Source organism: Nannobrachium achirus (genome assembly GCF_963921795.1).
Source record: "Nannobrachium achirus genome assembly, chromosome: 20".
Taxonomy (NCBI): Eukaryota; Metazoa; Chordata; class Actinopteri; order Myctophiformes; family Myctophidae; genus Nannobrachium; species Nannobrachium achirus.
Window position 1 is genome coordinate 26106102 of NC_137827.1, and position 15257 is coordinate 26121358.

The following is a 15257-nucleotide window of genomic DNA, read 5'->3' on the forward strand; positions in this document are numbered from 1 at the left end:
CCCTCAGAACAACGCGAATATGTGCATCAACATTCTGTGGACAATGGCCAGCAACAACTCCAGTACCAGAAACAAGAACCTGTTTCTTCACCAGAGCGCCAGCAGAACATGGACAACGGTGATACGGATATTCATGGTATGGAGATACGCAGTATTGCGGAAGAAAGTGACTCTTTCCACTCGTTGCACGAAATACAAGGCGGACGTCACAGCCAGCAAAACCCTGTGAGCCCTGACAAATCTCCCCAAGAAAAGCACCTTCCTCGGCAGCTTCACTTCGCACCTTCACAAGGACAGCAGCGCCTCCACCAAGGCGCAACCAACACCATGCCATCTAGCATGCCCTCGCATCAGCTCACTCCTTCTCAAGCTGTAAACAACGTCATGCCACCTAGCATGCCCACGCGTCAGTTCACTCCTTCTCAAGGGGTAACCAATGTCATGCCCTCTAGTCGGCCCACGCATCACTTAACACCTACTCAAGGTGCAACCAATTTCGTGCCCTCGCATCAATTCACACCTAATCAAGGTGCAACAAACTACATGCCCAGTAGAATATCCTCGCATGATCAATCAGGAATGTCAGACTTAGCCAGATACCTTATTCGCAAAGAAATGGTTAGCTCTGGTCTCCTGGAGTTTGACGACAGACCAGAGAACTACTGGGCATGGAAGGCTTCCTTTGTCAGCTCCACTCGTGACTTAAACCTCAGCTCTAGAGAAGAACTAGATTTACTGTCCAAGTGGCTGGGACCGCAGTCTGCAGAGCTGGCCAAACGAATCCGTTCAGTTCACATCCATAACGCCACCGAAGGACTACAAATGGTGTGGAAAAGGTTGCAAGAATGTTATGGATCAGCTGAAATGATTGAAAATGCTATGATGAAGAGGTTAGAGGAGTTTCCAAAGATTGCAAATAAGGATAACCAAAAGCTGCAGGAGCTAGGAGACCTATTGCTAGAGCTGGAGTCAGCCAGGAAAGATGGATTCTTACCTGGGCTCTCTTACCTCAACACACCCAGGGGAGTCAATCCCATCGCTCAGAAGCTCCCTTATCACCTTGTGGAGAAATGGATCTCAGTTGGCTCCAAGTATAAGGAAGACTTCCGGGTTCAATACCCTCCTTTTCACGTCTTTGTACAGTTCATCCAAGACCAAGCAAAGATACGAAATGACCCCAGCTTTGCTGAACTTACCATCAGTGGTTCAAACAGGACAGATATACCACAGAAACAAATCAAACAATCTGTGTTCACCAGGAAAACAGAGGTTTCCACAGAAGGTGCAGACAAACAAAACAAGGAGGAGAAAGGGATTGAGGATCCAGACAGAGTGTGTCCTTTACACAACTTGCCCCATCCTCTAAGGAAATGTCGTGGTTTCCGCAGCAAGAACATAGAGGAGCGAAAAGCCTACCTCAAAGAGAAACGCATCTGTTTCAAGTGTTGTGCCTCAACAAATCATATCGCCAAGGACTGTGATAAAACTGTGCTGTGCAGAGAGTGCAACAGTGACAGACACCCAACTGCGCTACACCCAGGTCCAGCAGTCTGGGAGACAGTGAGCTCTGTCATCAGCGAAGATGATGGCGGGGAGCAACAAATGGATGAGACTGAGACTACAGAAGTCTTGTCGAAGTGCACAGAGGTTTGTGGGAATTCAGGTGACTCCCGATCATGCTCCAAAATATGCTTGGTCCGTGTATACCCTGCAGGTCAACGAGAGAAAGCTGTTAAAGCATACGCTGTCCTCGATGAACAGAGTAATAGGTCGCTGGCCAAGAGTAAGCTATTTGATCTGTTTGGTATTGGATCAGGTGCCACTTCTTACTCCCTTAAAACATGCGCAGGGGTCACAGAGACCTCAGGAAGACGCGCAAGCAATCTCATAGTTGAGCCAATAGATGGCAGTGTACAGATCACACTTCCAACGTTAATTGAGTGTGATATGATGCCCGATGACCGTGCAGAGATCCCCTCAGCTGACATAGCACGTCATTATCCTCACCTCAAACCAGTGGTAGATAAAATACCAGCAATTGATCCTGACGCAGCCATTCTCATGCTTCTCGGTCGAGACATACTACGCGTACACAAAGTACGTAAACAGTTCAATGGACCCAACGATGCACCGTATGCTCAGCAACTGGACCTCGGCTGGGTCATTGTTGGAGACGTATGTCTGAAGGGAGTCTACAAGCCAAGCAGCATTAAAGTCTATAGGACCAATGTCCTACCTAATGGACAGACGTCTGTCCTGACTCCAAGTACTAGTGTTATCCATGTCAAAGAGAAGTTTGAAAAGAACACATCAAGGGCACGTAATCAAAGCTCCAAAGAGACAGGCCTCCTGAAAGGTGACACTGATGACCTTAGGGGCAACGTGTTTGAGGGAACAAAGGAGGATGATAAAATGGCATTGGCCACTGAAGATCAAGCCTTCCTTGAGTTTACGGACAACAATGTCTACAATAATGATGCCAACACCTCGGCAGCACCTTTACCGTTCCCTTCCCCGAGAAGCCGTCTTCTAAAAAAGAAAAAACAAGTCGGAGATCAGACATCATCCGCAGAGATGACCTGGGAAGAAAAGCATCTGATCAGTCTTCCCAACAACAATCAAGTAGCTACCTTGTTGGAACGTTACTACCACGAGCAAATGACCCATCAAGGCAGACACTTCACTGAAGGCGCAGTTCGGACAGCTGAACTGTGGAAAATGGGAACTAAGAGACTGTCGTCAAGTGAGATAAACACCGGCAAAAGAAAGAGAGGAAAGCTCAAAGAACAAAACGTACCTGCGGATAGACTTACCTTGGACCCTCCTTTCGTGAACGTTGGACTTGACATCTTCAAACCCTGGACCACCTCATTGCAAAAGACTAGCAGTGGCTATGCTGATAAGAAACGCTGGACATGCCAGCGCCGCAAGAAGTGGAAGTCTGACAGAGCAAACCATGATGGCAGCATTCAAAAAGTGAATGTTAAGATCAAAAGACAGCATACCCTTAAGGTTTATTCCAGACCTGTTTCAGATGTTGTACTGCTCCTCAGTAAAGGGATATAGTGGTATCTTATAATACCAGGCGGGGAGTGTTCTGCCCCAGCATGTTTATTTTCGATGACACCTAGTGGTGGAATGTTGTATTGCATTTAATGTTTTTGCCTTTTCTGTACTGTTCTTTTTGACCCTCCGGTCTTGCCGTAGTCAGTTCAGCTCAGTGTTTCCAGACAGCCATGTCAAACAGTATCAGAGCACATGACAAACAAACACTCACTGCAGGCTCCAAGCTTGCCACTTTTCTACTTTGTGGACTTTGAAGGTCTAAACCTGTAAGTTTATTTTGAATGTAACATGCAAATGTATACTTTGATATATTATGCATTGTCAGTTTAAGACTGCTTTAGTGTGATGGTTCTGTTCATTGTTGGATGTTAATTAGTGGCATTGTATCACTAACTAAGCTTGGATACTAAGTAGGCCTGTAAGCCACATATCAGGCTACACATTTTCTCATTTTGTCTTATGTACTGTAGCAGTATGATGATGTACAGTATGTAGTTTACAGTATTCTGAATGTATGTTTATGTTTTATGTTCACAGTTTTACAAAAAAGATATGATGCTTTAACTAAAAGGCCTATACTACACTCCGGTCTCCTGGGTCTTTCTTCTACAAGGGATCATATCATGTTAGCTATCTGCTAAGCTGACCACTAAAAAAGCAAGAGCAGAATAGTTATTATTCATAAATTTGTATCACATGTTTATGTTTTGTTTTATTGCTTGTTTATTTGGGGGGTGTTAATCTGTGATTAATTAATTGCAACCTGGCATGTACAGGCTTTACATGGTGTTACATTTACCAGTGATGTCATGACTAGTGTGAAACCTGGTATCCTAGTTACTTTGTAGCACTAAATAGGTTTTCTTTCCATTCTATTTACATGACTATTTACCCTTTTGACTTGGGTTCATGCTATTTTTGTAAACATACAGTATTGTATTGGTCTTGTAAAGAAACATCAGTAACACATACTGTATATCATGAAATAATGTTCCAACAACAATAGCCCTCTTCCCTCCCCCCAACCCCCTTCCAACACACACACATACAAAATGAATACATGGCTCCTAGTCCTACACATAAAAACATACAGTACATACATACTTACATACATACATGCATACATACATAACATACACTAGTTAATAGTAGTACTGAATATTACGTTAAAGACAAAGAATGTTAGCTGAATTCAAGAATGAAAAGAAGAAAGTAATAATAATAATAACCGTAATATATATATATATATATATATATATATATATATATATATATATATAAACTGGTACACACACACACACACACACACAGACACACACACACACACACACACACACACACACACACACACACACACACACACACACACACACACACACACACACACACACACACACACACGTAAATACCTATATACGCACATACTCAAAAAAACTGAACAAAACAAAAAAATATAGCAAATAGTAGGGGATGTAAAAACAACAAGCATTGCTTATGACTACATAAGCATGGGTCTCTTGACGCCTTTACAGAATAATAGAGAATCATCGCTAGGCTAACATATTAAATAATGAGTGATTGCTCGTTTGGGAACAGTTCCACAGTACAGCTATGAGACGCAGTCGCTACCTTGGGGTACATTTTACTGATTCATTTACTCTGATCATGCACTCCGCATTGCTCTGGATCAGAGTCTGATGGAAGCCTAAATTGTTGACATCGTAATAAGGGAAACAAAATGGAAATTGTGATGTAAAAGATCATTCATTTCTTGACCAAAATATTTAGGTACAGTAATAGTATCTCAACTATCCCTGGTATTCTGGCAGATGGTAAAGAATCGGAGAAAATGTTGTACCGGCAAACTGCTACTATTATGGAAATGCAGTGGGAAAGTTAAATTAAACCCAATAAATCCTCAACAAATGGTTTATGCAAAGAAAAGAAAAGACTGTGCATGTTTGCAAATTTGATGAATGATGTTATATTTGTATATCAGGACATTGTTGCCTCCAGGAAGTGAGCAATTAATCTCACTTTTAGAAACTTTTTCTGAGAATAATTTTAGCTTTTCACTCCCATGGGGACTTATTATCTAGTGAATGTATTCATTTCACTTGAAACTTTAAATTGACTTTTTCACTTTGGTAACAGGTTTTCTACTTTTCATTACGCAGTACATACCTCAATCTTAATGAACTCAGAGTGTACAAATGTTTCCACAAATGAGTACACCCTGGAGTTAAATTAACACTGAGGATTTTACCGTGTATACTGCAGGCCTACCTCCTGTATAGACTTAGCAGTATGTAACATTAGCAGGCCAGCCCTGGGGATCCACTAGTCTGTCACCACCGTTGTTTTCCCCCCAGTTATCAAATCAAGGTTTTACCAACAGCCATTTGCCATTTCACAGAGTGAATGCATTTCTTGGTTCTCCATCATGTTGTTGCAATTGTCTGGGGTATGCTTCCATCAGCTTTTCCTAATGACATTGAGGTTAGCGTCACGTACTGATGTGGTGAGAACCCAAATGCAAACAGCATTTGGCAGGTAGTATAGGATCTAAACAAGGCCAGGACTGGTGTTTAATATAGGACAAAGACAAGTACATTTCAGACAAACTGTCTAAAATACACGCAACAAGGACTGACTGAGGGAACAAGACTGATATACACAGGGGTTGATTACAAATGAGATAGATACAGCTGGTGCAAAGAGAAACATATATGTAAAAAAAAAAGAAAACCTAGACTAGAGAACAACATACACAGAAATACAAGACCTAGATGCTACAATCAATGAGACAAAAGTCTGAGACTGTGACAGTGACAGTTAGTGGGTGTGGAACCCACAGCAGTGAAGCCTTCACTCTGTGTCTGGAAGTCAGGGCCAGCTTAACCCTGTGAGGAGCCCCAGGGCGATCTCAGCTTAGTGCCCCCCCACTCCCCACACAAGCGCGCACACACATGCATGCGCGCACGCACACACACACACACACACACAGACACACACACACACACACACACACACACACACACACACACACACACACACACACACACCTTCAATGTATTTATTTTACTATGGATCTAAACACCATAGATTTATTGGCCGTACAAATTCAACAAATATGATACCATAACAGACCAAAAAAAGCAACCAGCAACTACAAATATTTACAAGCAACTTTACAGAAAAATAAGTCCAAAGTTGCTTATAATAAGCAGACATGGCAACACACACACACACACACACACACACACACACACACACACACACACACACACACACACTTCAAAGTATTTATTTCACTATGCTCTAAACACCATAGATTTGCATGAGATTAATGGTTACAGACCAAAAAAAGCAGCCACCAGAACGATAAGCCCAAGCAGACATGGCAACCCTGACACACTCACAATTTACACTTTAGGCATTTAGCAGATGCTTTCAGAGCGATATACAATAAGCAAGGTAATACATCAATATCAAACGCATAGAAATAGTAATGTAAGAAAAAGAACGTATAGGTAGGCCAAGAAGCACAGACACTCACTCACTCTCTCTCTCTCTCACACACACACACACATTTTAACATCTTTATTTGCATTCACATTTAACACACACACACACACACACACACACACACACACACACACACACACACAAAGGAGAAAAAAGACAGGATAACAGTGCACAGTTAAATAAAGCCATACCGTATGTCTTACCTTGTGCCAAAATATGCAATTGTATATGGAGGTGATCAGATGTCCCCACATTACTGACACAGGTGCACACACAACAATGTGTCATCCAGCCTTGTATAACATCGCCGAAAACGTTAGTACGTAGGTAGGTATCGTAAATGTAAAAGTAAAAGTCCTGCCGATGTCTGTAGTTAATCCAAGGTGGTAAAATCTGTGAAACAGCTGTTTAATTTGAGTATTTCGATACACTGGTGTCATTGTGTTTGTTTACAGCGTGCTTCAGGAAACAGACGTTCAGTCACTGACTGTGATTGGTTGAGAAAGACATCTAAGGGAATGCAAACCAGTTGCCCTAAACCTCCCGCCCCCCCGGCGCTGTGATTGGTTTAGAGGCCATGCTATGGGTGCTTCAAAGGGTCAAAAAGGCGATTGGGTTAGAATCCATGCTTCAAAGGGCGAATTTCCGTATTTTAAGTTTTATTTTCTCTCTCAATGTGTGCCCCATTGGCATGTGTGCCCCAGGGCATATGCCCGACGAGGCCTATAGTAGATCCGGCTCTGCTGGAAGTGAGCTACTACTGTATGTGTCAATAACGTTGCATAATGACTAATGAAGTGATTTGTGTATCTTTCCATCCCCTCACGTCGGTGGTAAATAGGACGATAAGGTGATCTTATGTTTGTTTGTTTTTTCTTAGCAGGAAATACTGTTCTCTGCTCTTTGTAACACACAGACATTTTCAACATTCTAAACGGGTCCAAGTTCATTTCCCTTTGCAGTGTGGGTGAATATCAGTAACTGACAGGAAATGTACCTGGACCCTGGGTGTAATTATCTTCTTCAGTGTAAACACTGAGATGCTCATATTTTACATGAGGCTGTTTGCAGAGCAAACAGGAAATGAGAGTGCATGCTTCCTCTCTGTCCGCATGGAGGTACACAGTCCGTTCGGTTCATTTAACTCAAAGAGTACACAAACGGAACCCATTTGTACGCTCAGATTTAAATGAACGCTTTAAGGACTTTATTGTGTCTATAGAGTGTGTGTGTGATGTGTGGGCAAAATAAAATGATTATGTTATGTTCTGGTTTTCAGTATTTCAAGCTTTAGAATGTCACTGTAAGCCAGCTATAACTTAATTGCTGACTAAATTAGGAGAAAAGGGGGGGGGGTGATTGGCTATAGTAAATTAAAAAATAATAATAAATCAGTAAAATATATAACATTGCTTTAGCTGAAGCAGAGCACACCACTTGATTCCCGATTATTCCTGATTTAAATGTGTTCTGAGGTCTTCCAGTGACATTCTACAGTATCTTGCATGTCCAGCGTAAAGAAAGAACTACTCTGTATGTACGGTATCATTACACTGTAGTGGAACAGCCTTGCTAGGGTTCTGTGTGATGTGTGTGTGGTGGTGTGTGGTGGTGATGGTGGTGGCTCTTTTAATAAGACATAGCTTTGTACAGTACGTTATTGTAAGTTATTTGAGGTTAGTTTCAATTGTCATATTGTTTAATAGATTCCAACTTTAAATATTGTTCCATTGCCTTACCAAGTAGTACAGTTGACAAACTGTACAGAAAAATCTGTTATGGTATGTGGGTGATGTTTATTCCCACTGAGGATAGTGCTCATGATTGAGAACCTTTCGTTTTTATTCTACTGTGTCTGCATTTAATCAATTACAATAATTATTAAAGACAGGGTGCCGTGATTTATTCCCCCCCTAAAACATGATCATTGGGTATTATGATTATACTTGGATGAAAATATATATATTTTTTTAATGTGGCCAAACCCACCTGTTCATTTGGTATTCCTGGTTTTCAGGTGGGTGGTGAATGGTAAAAAGGGGAGGAATGATGATATGATGTCATTATATCATTGTGTATTTCAATTGGGCCTTTTCAAGAAGAAACCAGAAATACACAGGGAAGACATTTTTGTATATTATAACCACACCTGGGTGTCTTTTAGAGTATTGTTTACTCCATTGACACATGCAAAACAGAAAAAGTACAAAACTATGGCACCACCTCGTTAAAGCTCTCTTGCTCTCTTGCTCTCTCTGTCTCTCTCTGATGTCTTATGGATGGACTAATCTACTGTATACCGCCTTCCCAGCATCTAAAGGCAGGTGCTCTGAAAGACCCTCTTCTTGATGACCTGGGGGACTTCAACAGGATGTGTGGGGCCATGAAGAGGATCGGCCTGGACGACGCAGAGAAGCTGGACCTCTTCAGGGTGGTTGCCGGGGTTTTGCACCTGGGCAACATCGACTTTGAGGACACAGGAAGTAGCTCAGGTGAGATGCTGTTTAATTCCTACTGTATGTGTTAGAAGAGAGGAATAACTACGCACCTGTGTATTCTGTAAATAGATGGACAGACATACAAAAAGAGTTACATTAAAAACTTAAAATTACTAGAATGTGACAGTATGTCACATCAGTAATAATTCATAACTGCACAAAGGTTCTAGCTCTCTCTCTCTCTCTCTCTCTCTCTCTCTCTCTCTCGCTCTCTCTCTCTCTCTCTCTGTCTATTTCTCTGAGTCTTTATCTGTCTACAGTATATCACTGTCTTTGTACTTGCCTTGGCTCTCTAACACCCTTAAAAGTATATAAAAAAAGGGGGCACCCGCTGGTCTACCGGTCCAGGCGTATACCACATATGCTCAGTGTAGCCTGAAAGGGTGTCGCTGGTTTGATTCCCAACCTCGACTACCTGTGCTGCGTGTCACTCCCATCTCTCTTCGCATTTCCTATCAGTCTACTGTCCTATAAATAAAGGCATAAAACATAATTATGTTTAAAATAAATAGAAATAAATAGAAATATGTCCTCATATACATTTTGGCAGTGCAAGTTGTGCAACGAAATATAGCAACTGAAAATAGTAGATCTACAAGCTCACAGCAGTACAAGCCCACGGCGTGTTGCAACGTGACATGTTGTGTGCTTGGAGATCTGCAATTATTCGTTAATTAATTACCTTTCGCACAAAAGATAACAGATACAATCTTACAATTCTTGGCAGAGCCAGTATAAATGCGGCTTATGCACCAATCCGGTACATGAACTGAAATAGAAACAGTGTCCTCCTCTGCACAGCCACAGTGGGACTTATTACTGTAAGAGCTGTCAATGCCAGCTCTGATGCCATCCAGTTATCTTGTTTGATACTGTAGAGTAGAAGATACAGTGCGGTAGGTGGTCTCTGTGCCCTGTGAAGCTATAGCCAACAAACAGTCATCACCCCGTCAGGCTGATGTATTGCAGAGCAATGATGTTCTGTGAAAGCTAACTCTGTAAAATCCATTTAAAAGTAAGAATCGGGAAGGAGAAGAACAGTTTTTTACTATAAATTCGAGTTTTGCCAATTGCACATTGTTAATTTAGGGATGAGGTTGATATAATTTGCAATTTGCAATCAATGTGTGTGTGTGTGTGTGTGTGTGTGTGTGTGTGTGTGTGTACGTGCGTGTGTGTGCGTTCTTCAGGCGGGTGTGTGTTGCATAATCAGTCCGGCTCATCTCTGCAATACTGTGCCGACCTCTTGGGCTTGGACCAGGATGACCTTCAGGTCAGCCTCACCACCAGGGTCATGCTGACGACAGCAGGGGGCGCCAAAGGAACAGTAATCAAGTAAGAACAGTGGCATGCATAGTAGGCTAGTTCAGAACACAGTGGTTCTCAACCTGTGGGTCAGGGCCCCCCAAATGGTCCTCAGATGATTAGCTTAATGTGCAACATTGTTTTCTCACTCAACAGTAATCAAACCAACATAAAGTTTAAGTGTATAGCACATTTTTAAAGTATAATTTAAGGACGTTTTAATACCTCTAAAATGACAAATTAAACATTGGCCAAATTGTCAAATATTAGAGGCAGAAATTGTGAAAATAGCCGAGATACATGCTCACAACGTCTCGAGTTTTCACAATCGAACCGTACCAAAATGTAATGCCTCAAGTCTTACAACTCCAAGTGCTCGTCAGGGTGGGGGTCCCCAGTTAAAATATGATTATTTTGGCAGTCGCAGCCTGAAAAGGTTGAGAACCACTGGGCTAGTTGGTGGTGCATATTGATCCTATTTGATGAGAGCTGTTGACATGCAGCAATTTTAACTTGTCTGACCCACCTTAGTGGAAAAGCTGTTACCAGTTAAGAAGACCTACAAACCAATAACCAGTTTCTCACATTGACTCCTTCTATGCTCTTTGAAAATGTGTTAGTGGGAAAGGGACTAAATAGCAATTTGCTGCTCTGTGGTTTCATTTGGTTTCTGACACAATGCTTTGCAGAGCCAACCTTTATTTAAGGAGGCACCGTAACCACTTTCAGCCTCTTCTCCTTATTTTGGGCATGTAATGACATGGCGAAAATGATCAAGAATGAGTGAAAACGATCTCTCTAAAAGCTCACAGCGCATCACTTGCAGGAGCAATGGCAAACTAATCTGCATGAGCTTGCAAATTGGCTCTTTTCTCTGCACGCCACCGTGGTACATCACAGTATAAAATAGGGCTTAAGTGGTTGAGATCGCTAATCGTCTTTAGATGGTGATAGTGTTAAAATGACACTGGCAGTTGCTTGGCAGTTGCCGCCAAGTAACCCTGCTGTCCTTATCCGAGGTCATGGCGTGCCGTGGTAAGACTTCTTTATGAAGATTGCACTAGATGGCAAAGCCTGAGATTGTATTAAGCCTGTTACATTTTGGATTAAGCAGGGATTTAGTAAATGGAGAATATCACATTGATGAGAGATTATGTCAATGTGCAATTTAGGCATTTACTGGAGCAGAAGCTCATATCCAGAGTTGTGGAGTAAGCAGCATGAGCTCTAGTCAAATAAACTGCATCAAGTAAATAGAGAAGCTAATTCTAGAACAGCTATAGTACGTGCTACTAAGTAACTTGGATACCAGGTAAACGTCAAACCTAGTATCTAAATTATAAACTATCTTAATAAAATACCTACTTATCTGTGCAAAAGCAAACAGCATACACTGTACATCTCTATATGTATATAACATAAATGGCATATTCACATGGGCATATGGTCTATGACTGGAACACTGCTGCTCACTTACTATAGTGTACCACGGCAATTAAAGTTTTATAATGACGGTACAATCCGAATATGAAAGATTTGTGGTAATATGAGATTGTTTTGGGGTATTCTCATAATTCTTTCTTCATTACCGGCGTAATCCCGACAATTTTTTCTTCTACAGTTTATGGTAACATTTCTTGGTCAAAACAAGGACTATACAGTAGAGTGCAGTACAATGATAGTGGTGGTGTGTGGTGTTTGAATGATGGGGCCAGGTTTAGCGGATGAATATTTCAGGAAGGCCAGATGCTGGCCCGGGCCTGGAAGTGTTTTCTCCACATAAATTATGCAGACTTCATCCGAGGAGACGGGAGGGAATGGCTGCAGTACAGTACAGAGCCTGGCGGCTGGAGAGCAGGTGGGGAGAAGAGAGGGGGCTGGGCTCTGTCATGAAACCCCACAATGATCCGCCCCACCCTGTGGAGGTTGAGGATGACTTTGGGGGTTGGGGTGGTGCTAGTGGTAGTTGCTAATTCGGATTAGTCAGTAACCTGCCTGTTCAGTTTACTATCAGAACCGTCACAGCTTAACCGTATATGTCGGGTAACGTCTGACACTGTGGTTCCCCTGACACATCACTGTGACATCACAGGTGACATCACAGTGATGTCAGATACTCAGAGCAGGGATCTCCATATATGGGCATAAACAGGTGACAGCGCAGTGATGTCAGATACTCAGAGCAGGGATCTCCTTCTCCATATATGGGCATAAAAGGGATTGTATCCCAGATGATGCCCTGTTAGGAGAACCACACTAACAGAATGACCAAGACAGATGGCGAGGTCGCTTTTCGCCCTTAGGCGTCTTACTGGTATACAGTACTGTAAGGCTTTGTATATGAAGTATAACCCAGTGATTCTCAACCTTTGTCATTTCAAGGATCCCTAGTTTGATATGCATTAGACCATGGACCCCCATTTGGTACCATTATTATTATTATTTTAAATATCTGGAACCCCTATATACGTGTTAATTTAACTCCTAGAGAGTGCAAATGAGCCGACGTTGAGAAACAGTGGTATAAACCATGGGTAAAATAGACAAAACTTTGAAGGGTAAATTAATGCCCTTACATGCTCTTTGTGGGTTTCTCTCAATGATTGCACTGAACTTCCAGTGGTTCTGAAAGAGTGAAAAGCTCAACATTCTGCAAATGCTTTATATTTGAGATTGAGTGACAATGGACCACTGCTGCATTATTGATGAGAACGTACAGTACAGAATATACATTATATGTTTCTAGCTGTTCTAAAGAGGTGGGTTTTGAGGGCTGTTTTGCAGGATGGGAGGGTGTGGGTCTGTTTGATGTGGTTAGGGAGTGCGTTCTGTTAATGCACTGTAAGCAAGTCACTTCTGAGAAAATAACCACACTTTACTAGGATACTTACTTACTGGATAAAGGCCTGCATGCCTTTGCTTGAAATTGACTTTTTAAACTAAGCACCGTCTTTAAAACGGACTTGCTGAGTTGAACTCCAGTTCCCTGTGGAACTGCGCTCGGTTCATACGTTGAGCCCTGCTGAATAATTGAAACAAAATGGTGTTAAAGAGACATTAGAGATTCAAGCAGGGTTCAGAGGTCCATATCCAGTTTTAATGTCTCACCTTTGTCTCAGAATCCCTCATTTAAAAGTGCTCACCCAGCTATAATGTAAAGATCAGTGGGAGAAACAAAGGTGCGTTAATGAATGCTATTCTTCAAGAACTGACCCATTAATGCCCGTAGAACCTTTACTAAGTAAGCATGTTCCAATTTCTGATGGACTTGCAAATCGTTGTTGTCGGGTGGAAACCATGTATGTCCAAAACCGTCCGGTTTGTATTTATCGTTTAAAAATTATTTAAAATTGTGAAAATAGACAAGCACACCTCGCGGTGTGAGGCGGTGTGTGCTTGTAGATCTGCTATTTTCACTTATGTGTGACAGCCTTGTAAGATGAAGCAGGGCTTTACTTTACGAAAAAACGTACACGTTTGAAACTTGGAGATACAAGGTTTCTGCCCGACAACAACCAAATGCTCCACTTTGTCTGTCTCCCCAGGGTGCCTCTGAGGGTGGAACAAGCAAACAATGCCCGTGATGCCCTGGCCAAAGCCGTGTACAGCTGCCTGTTTGACCATGTGGTCAGACGGGTCAACCAGTGCTTCCCATTTGAGAGTTCCTCCAACTTCATTGGAGTCCTGGACATCGCTGGTTTTGGTAAGGCGAAAAACTGTTCTGACAGGCAGCTATAGAACATTAACCAAACCAAGGGGAACATTTGAGCCCCTCGAAAGCTGGTTGCACACTGCACTGCGTGTTTTCGTTGCGTTTTGGAAATCCGAAATCCAGAGGCCAGGGAGAGAGAGAGGAAAGAGAGAGAGAGCAAGGCACTCCGTGGCGACACTGCGAAAATCGGATAAAATCAACCCTGGTCAGAAAATAAATACGAAACCGGCGGCAGTGTGCAAACGTGATTGACATAACGTGAGGTTGATTTTTTTATTCACGCGCTCCGAAATTCACTCCGATATTCGGCCCGAAAAACGCAGCAGTGTGCAAAGACCTTAACTCTAACTCAGTAAAAAGATTTGAGATAATATCTTTTTCAAACATTGGTCAAAACTGTATTTGGAAGTATATTGTTTGGAAAGGGTGATATACTGTACAGTATGTGATGGTTGTTGTTGCTTAAATTTGCATGTATTTTAAAACATAGGTAATACATTTTTGCATGGGTTCAGTCAGTGTAGAAAAGTCCAGTGTTGTTTTATTACTTTAGATTGTTCATCTTGTTTACAGCCCAGTGTTGTGTTGTCGAGTTCAAATAGACTCTCGTCTCTTCCTGCACTTATGTTTAAGTACCCTAGATTGCATCGACAGCGTTAACTTCAGTTCACTCGAGAAAATAATATCCATGTGACTGCATTTATTAGCGCGCACACCTCTAATACTAATTTGGCTTTCTGGAAATTCATCTTAATTCAAATGTTTTCGACCCCTCTTCTGTTTTTCCATCCCCTCAGAGTATTTCGAACACAACAGCTTTGAGCAGTTTTGTATCAACTACTGCAATGAGAAACTGCAGCAGTTCTTCAACGAGCGCATTCTCAAGGAGGTGGGTGCAGCAAAAACATGAATTAAGCTAATTTAGCATGATTAGTCTCAGTAGCCTAGGAGACCTGCTGCGAGCGTTGCCACTCACGCAATCTTTTACCAGTCTTGAGTAAGTGGCGGCCACACTCTGGAACTCTTTCTCTTTTTCTGTGGGTGTCTTGTTCTATTTGTTAGTTGTCTCTCTCTCTCTCAATCTCTATCTCACTCTCTCGCTCTCTCCTCTGCTCTCTGCTCTTATTAGCTTGATAATTTCTCAAGGG

General features: G+C 42.1%; 2 protein-coding genes across 3 annotated transcripts in view; one reads left to right on the forward strand and one right to left on the reverse strand.

Annotated features, from left to right (window-relative positions):
* The window catches only part of LOC308306307 (sorting nexin-14-like), a 450899-nt gene that overhangs the window by 281460 nt on the left and 154182 nt on the right, over positions 1-15257 (reverse strand). The window lies entirely within an intron of this gene.
* myo6b (myosin VIb) overlaps positions 1-15257 on the forward strand; it is a 63081-nt gene that overhangs the window by 15883 nt on the left and 31941 nt on the right. For both annotated transcript variants that reach the window (XM_080750444.1, XM_080750445.1), the window contains exons 11-14: positions 8906-9086; positions 10283-10427; positions 13943-14100; positions 14907-14998. In XM_080750444.1, coding sequence (XP_080606570.1) covers positions 8906-9086; positions 10283-10427; positions 13943-14100; positions 14907-14998 — 576 coding nt within the window. The remainder of the gene's footprint in view (positions 1-8905; positions 9087-10282; positions 10428-13942; positions 14101-14906; positions 14999-15257) is intronic.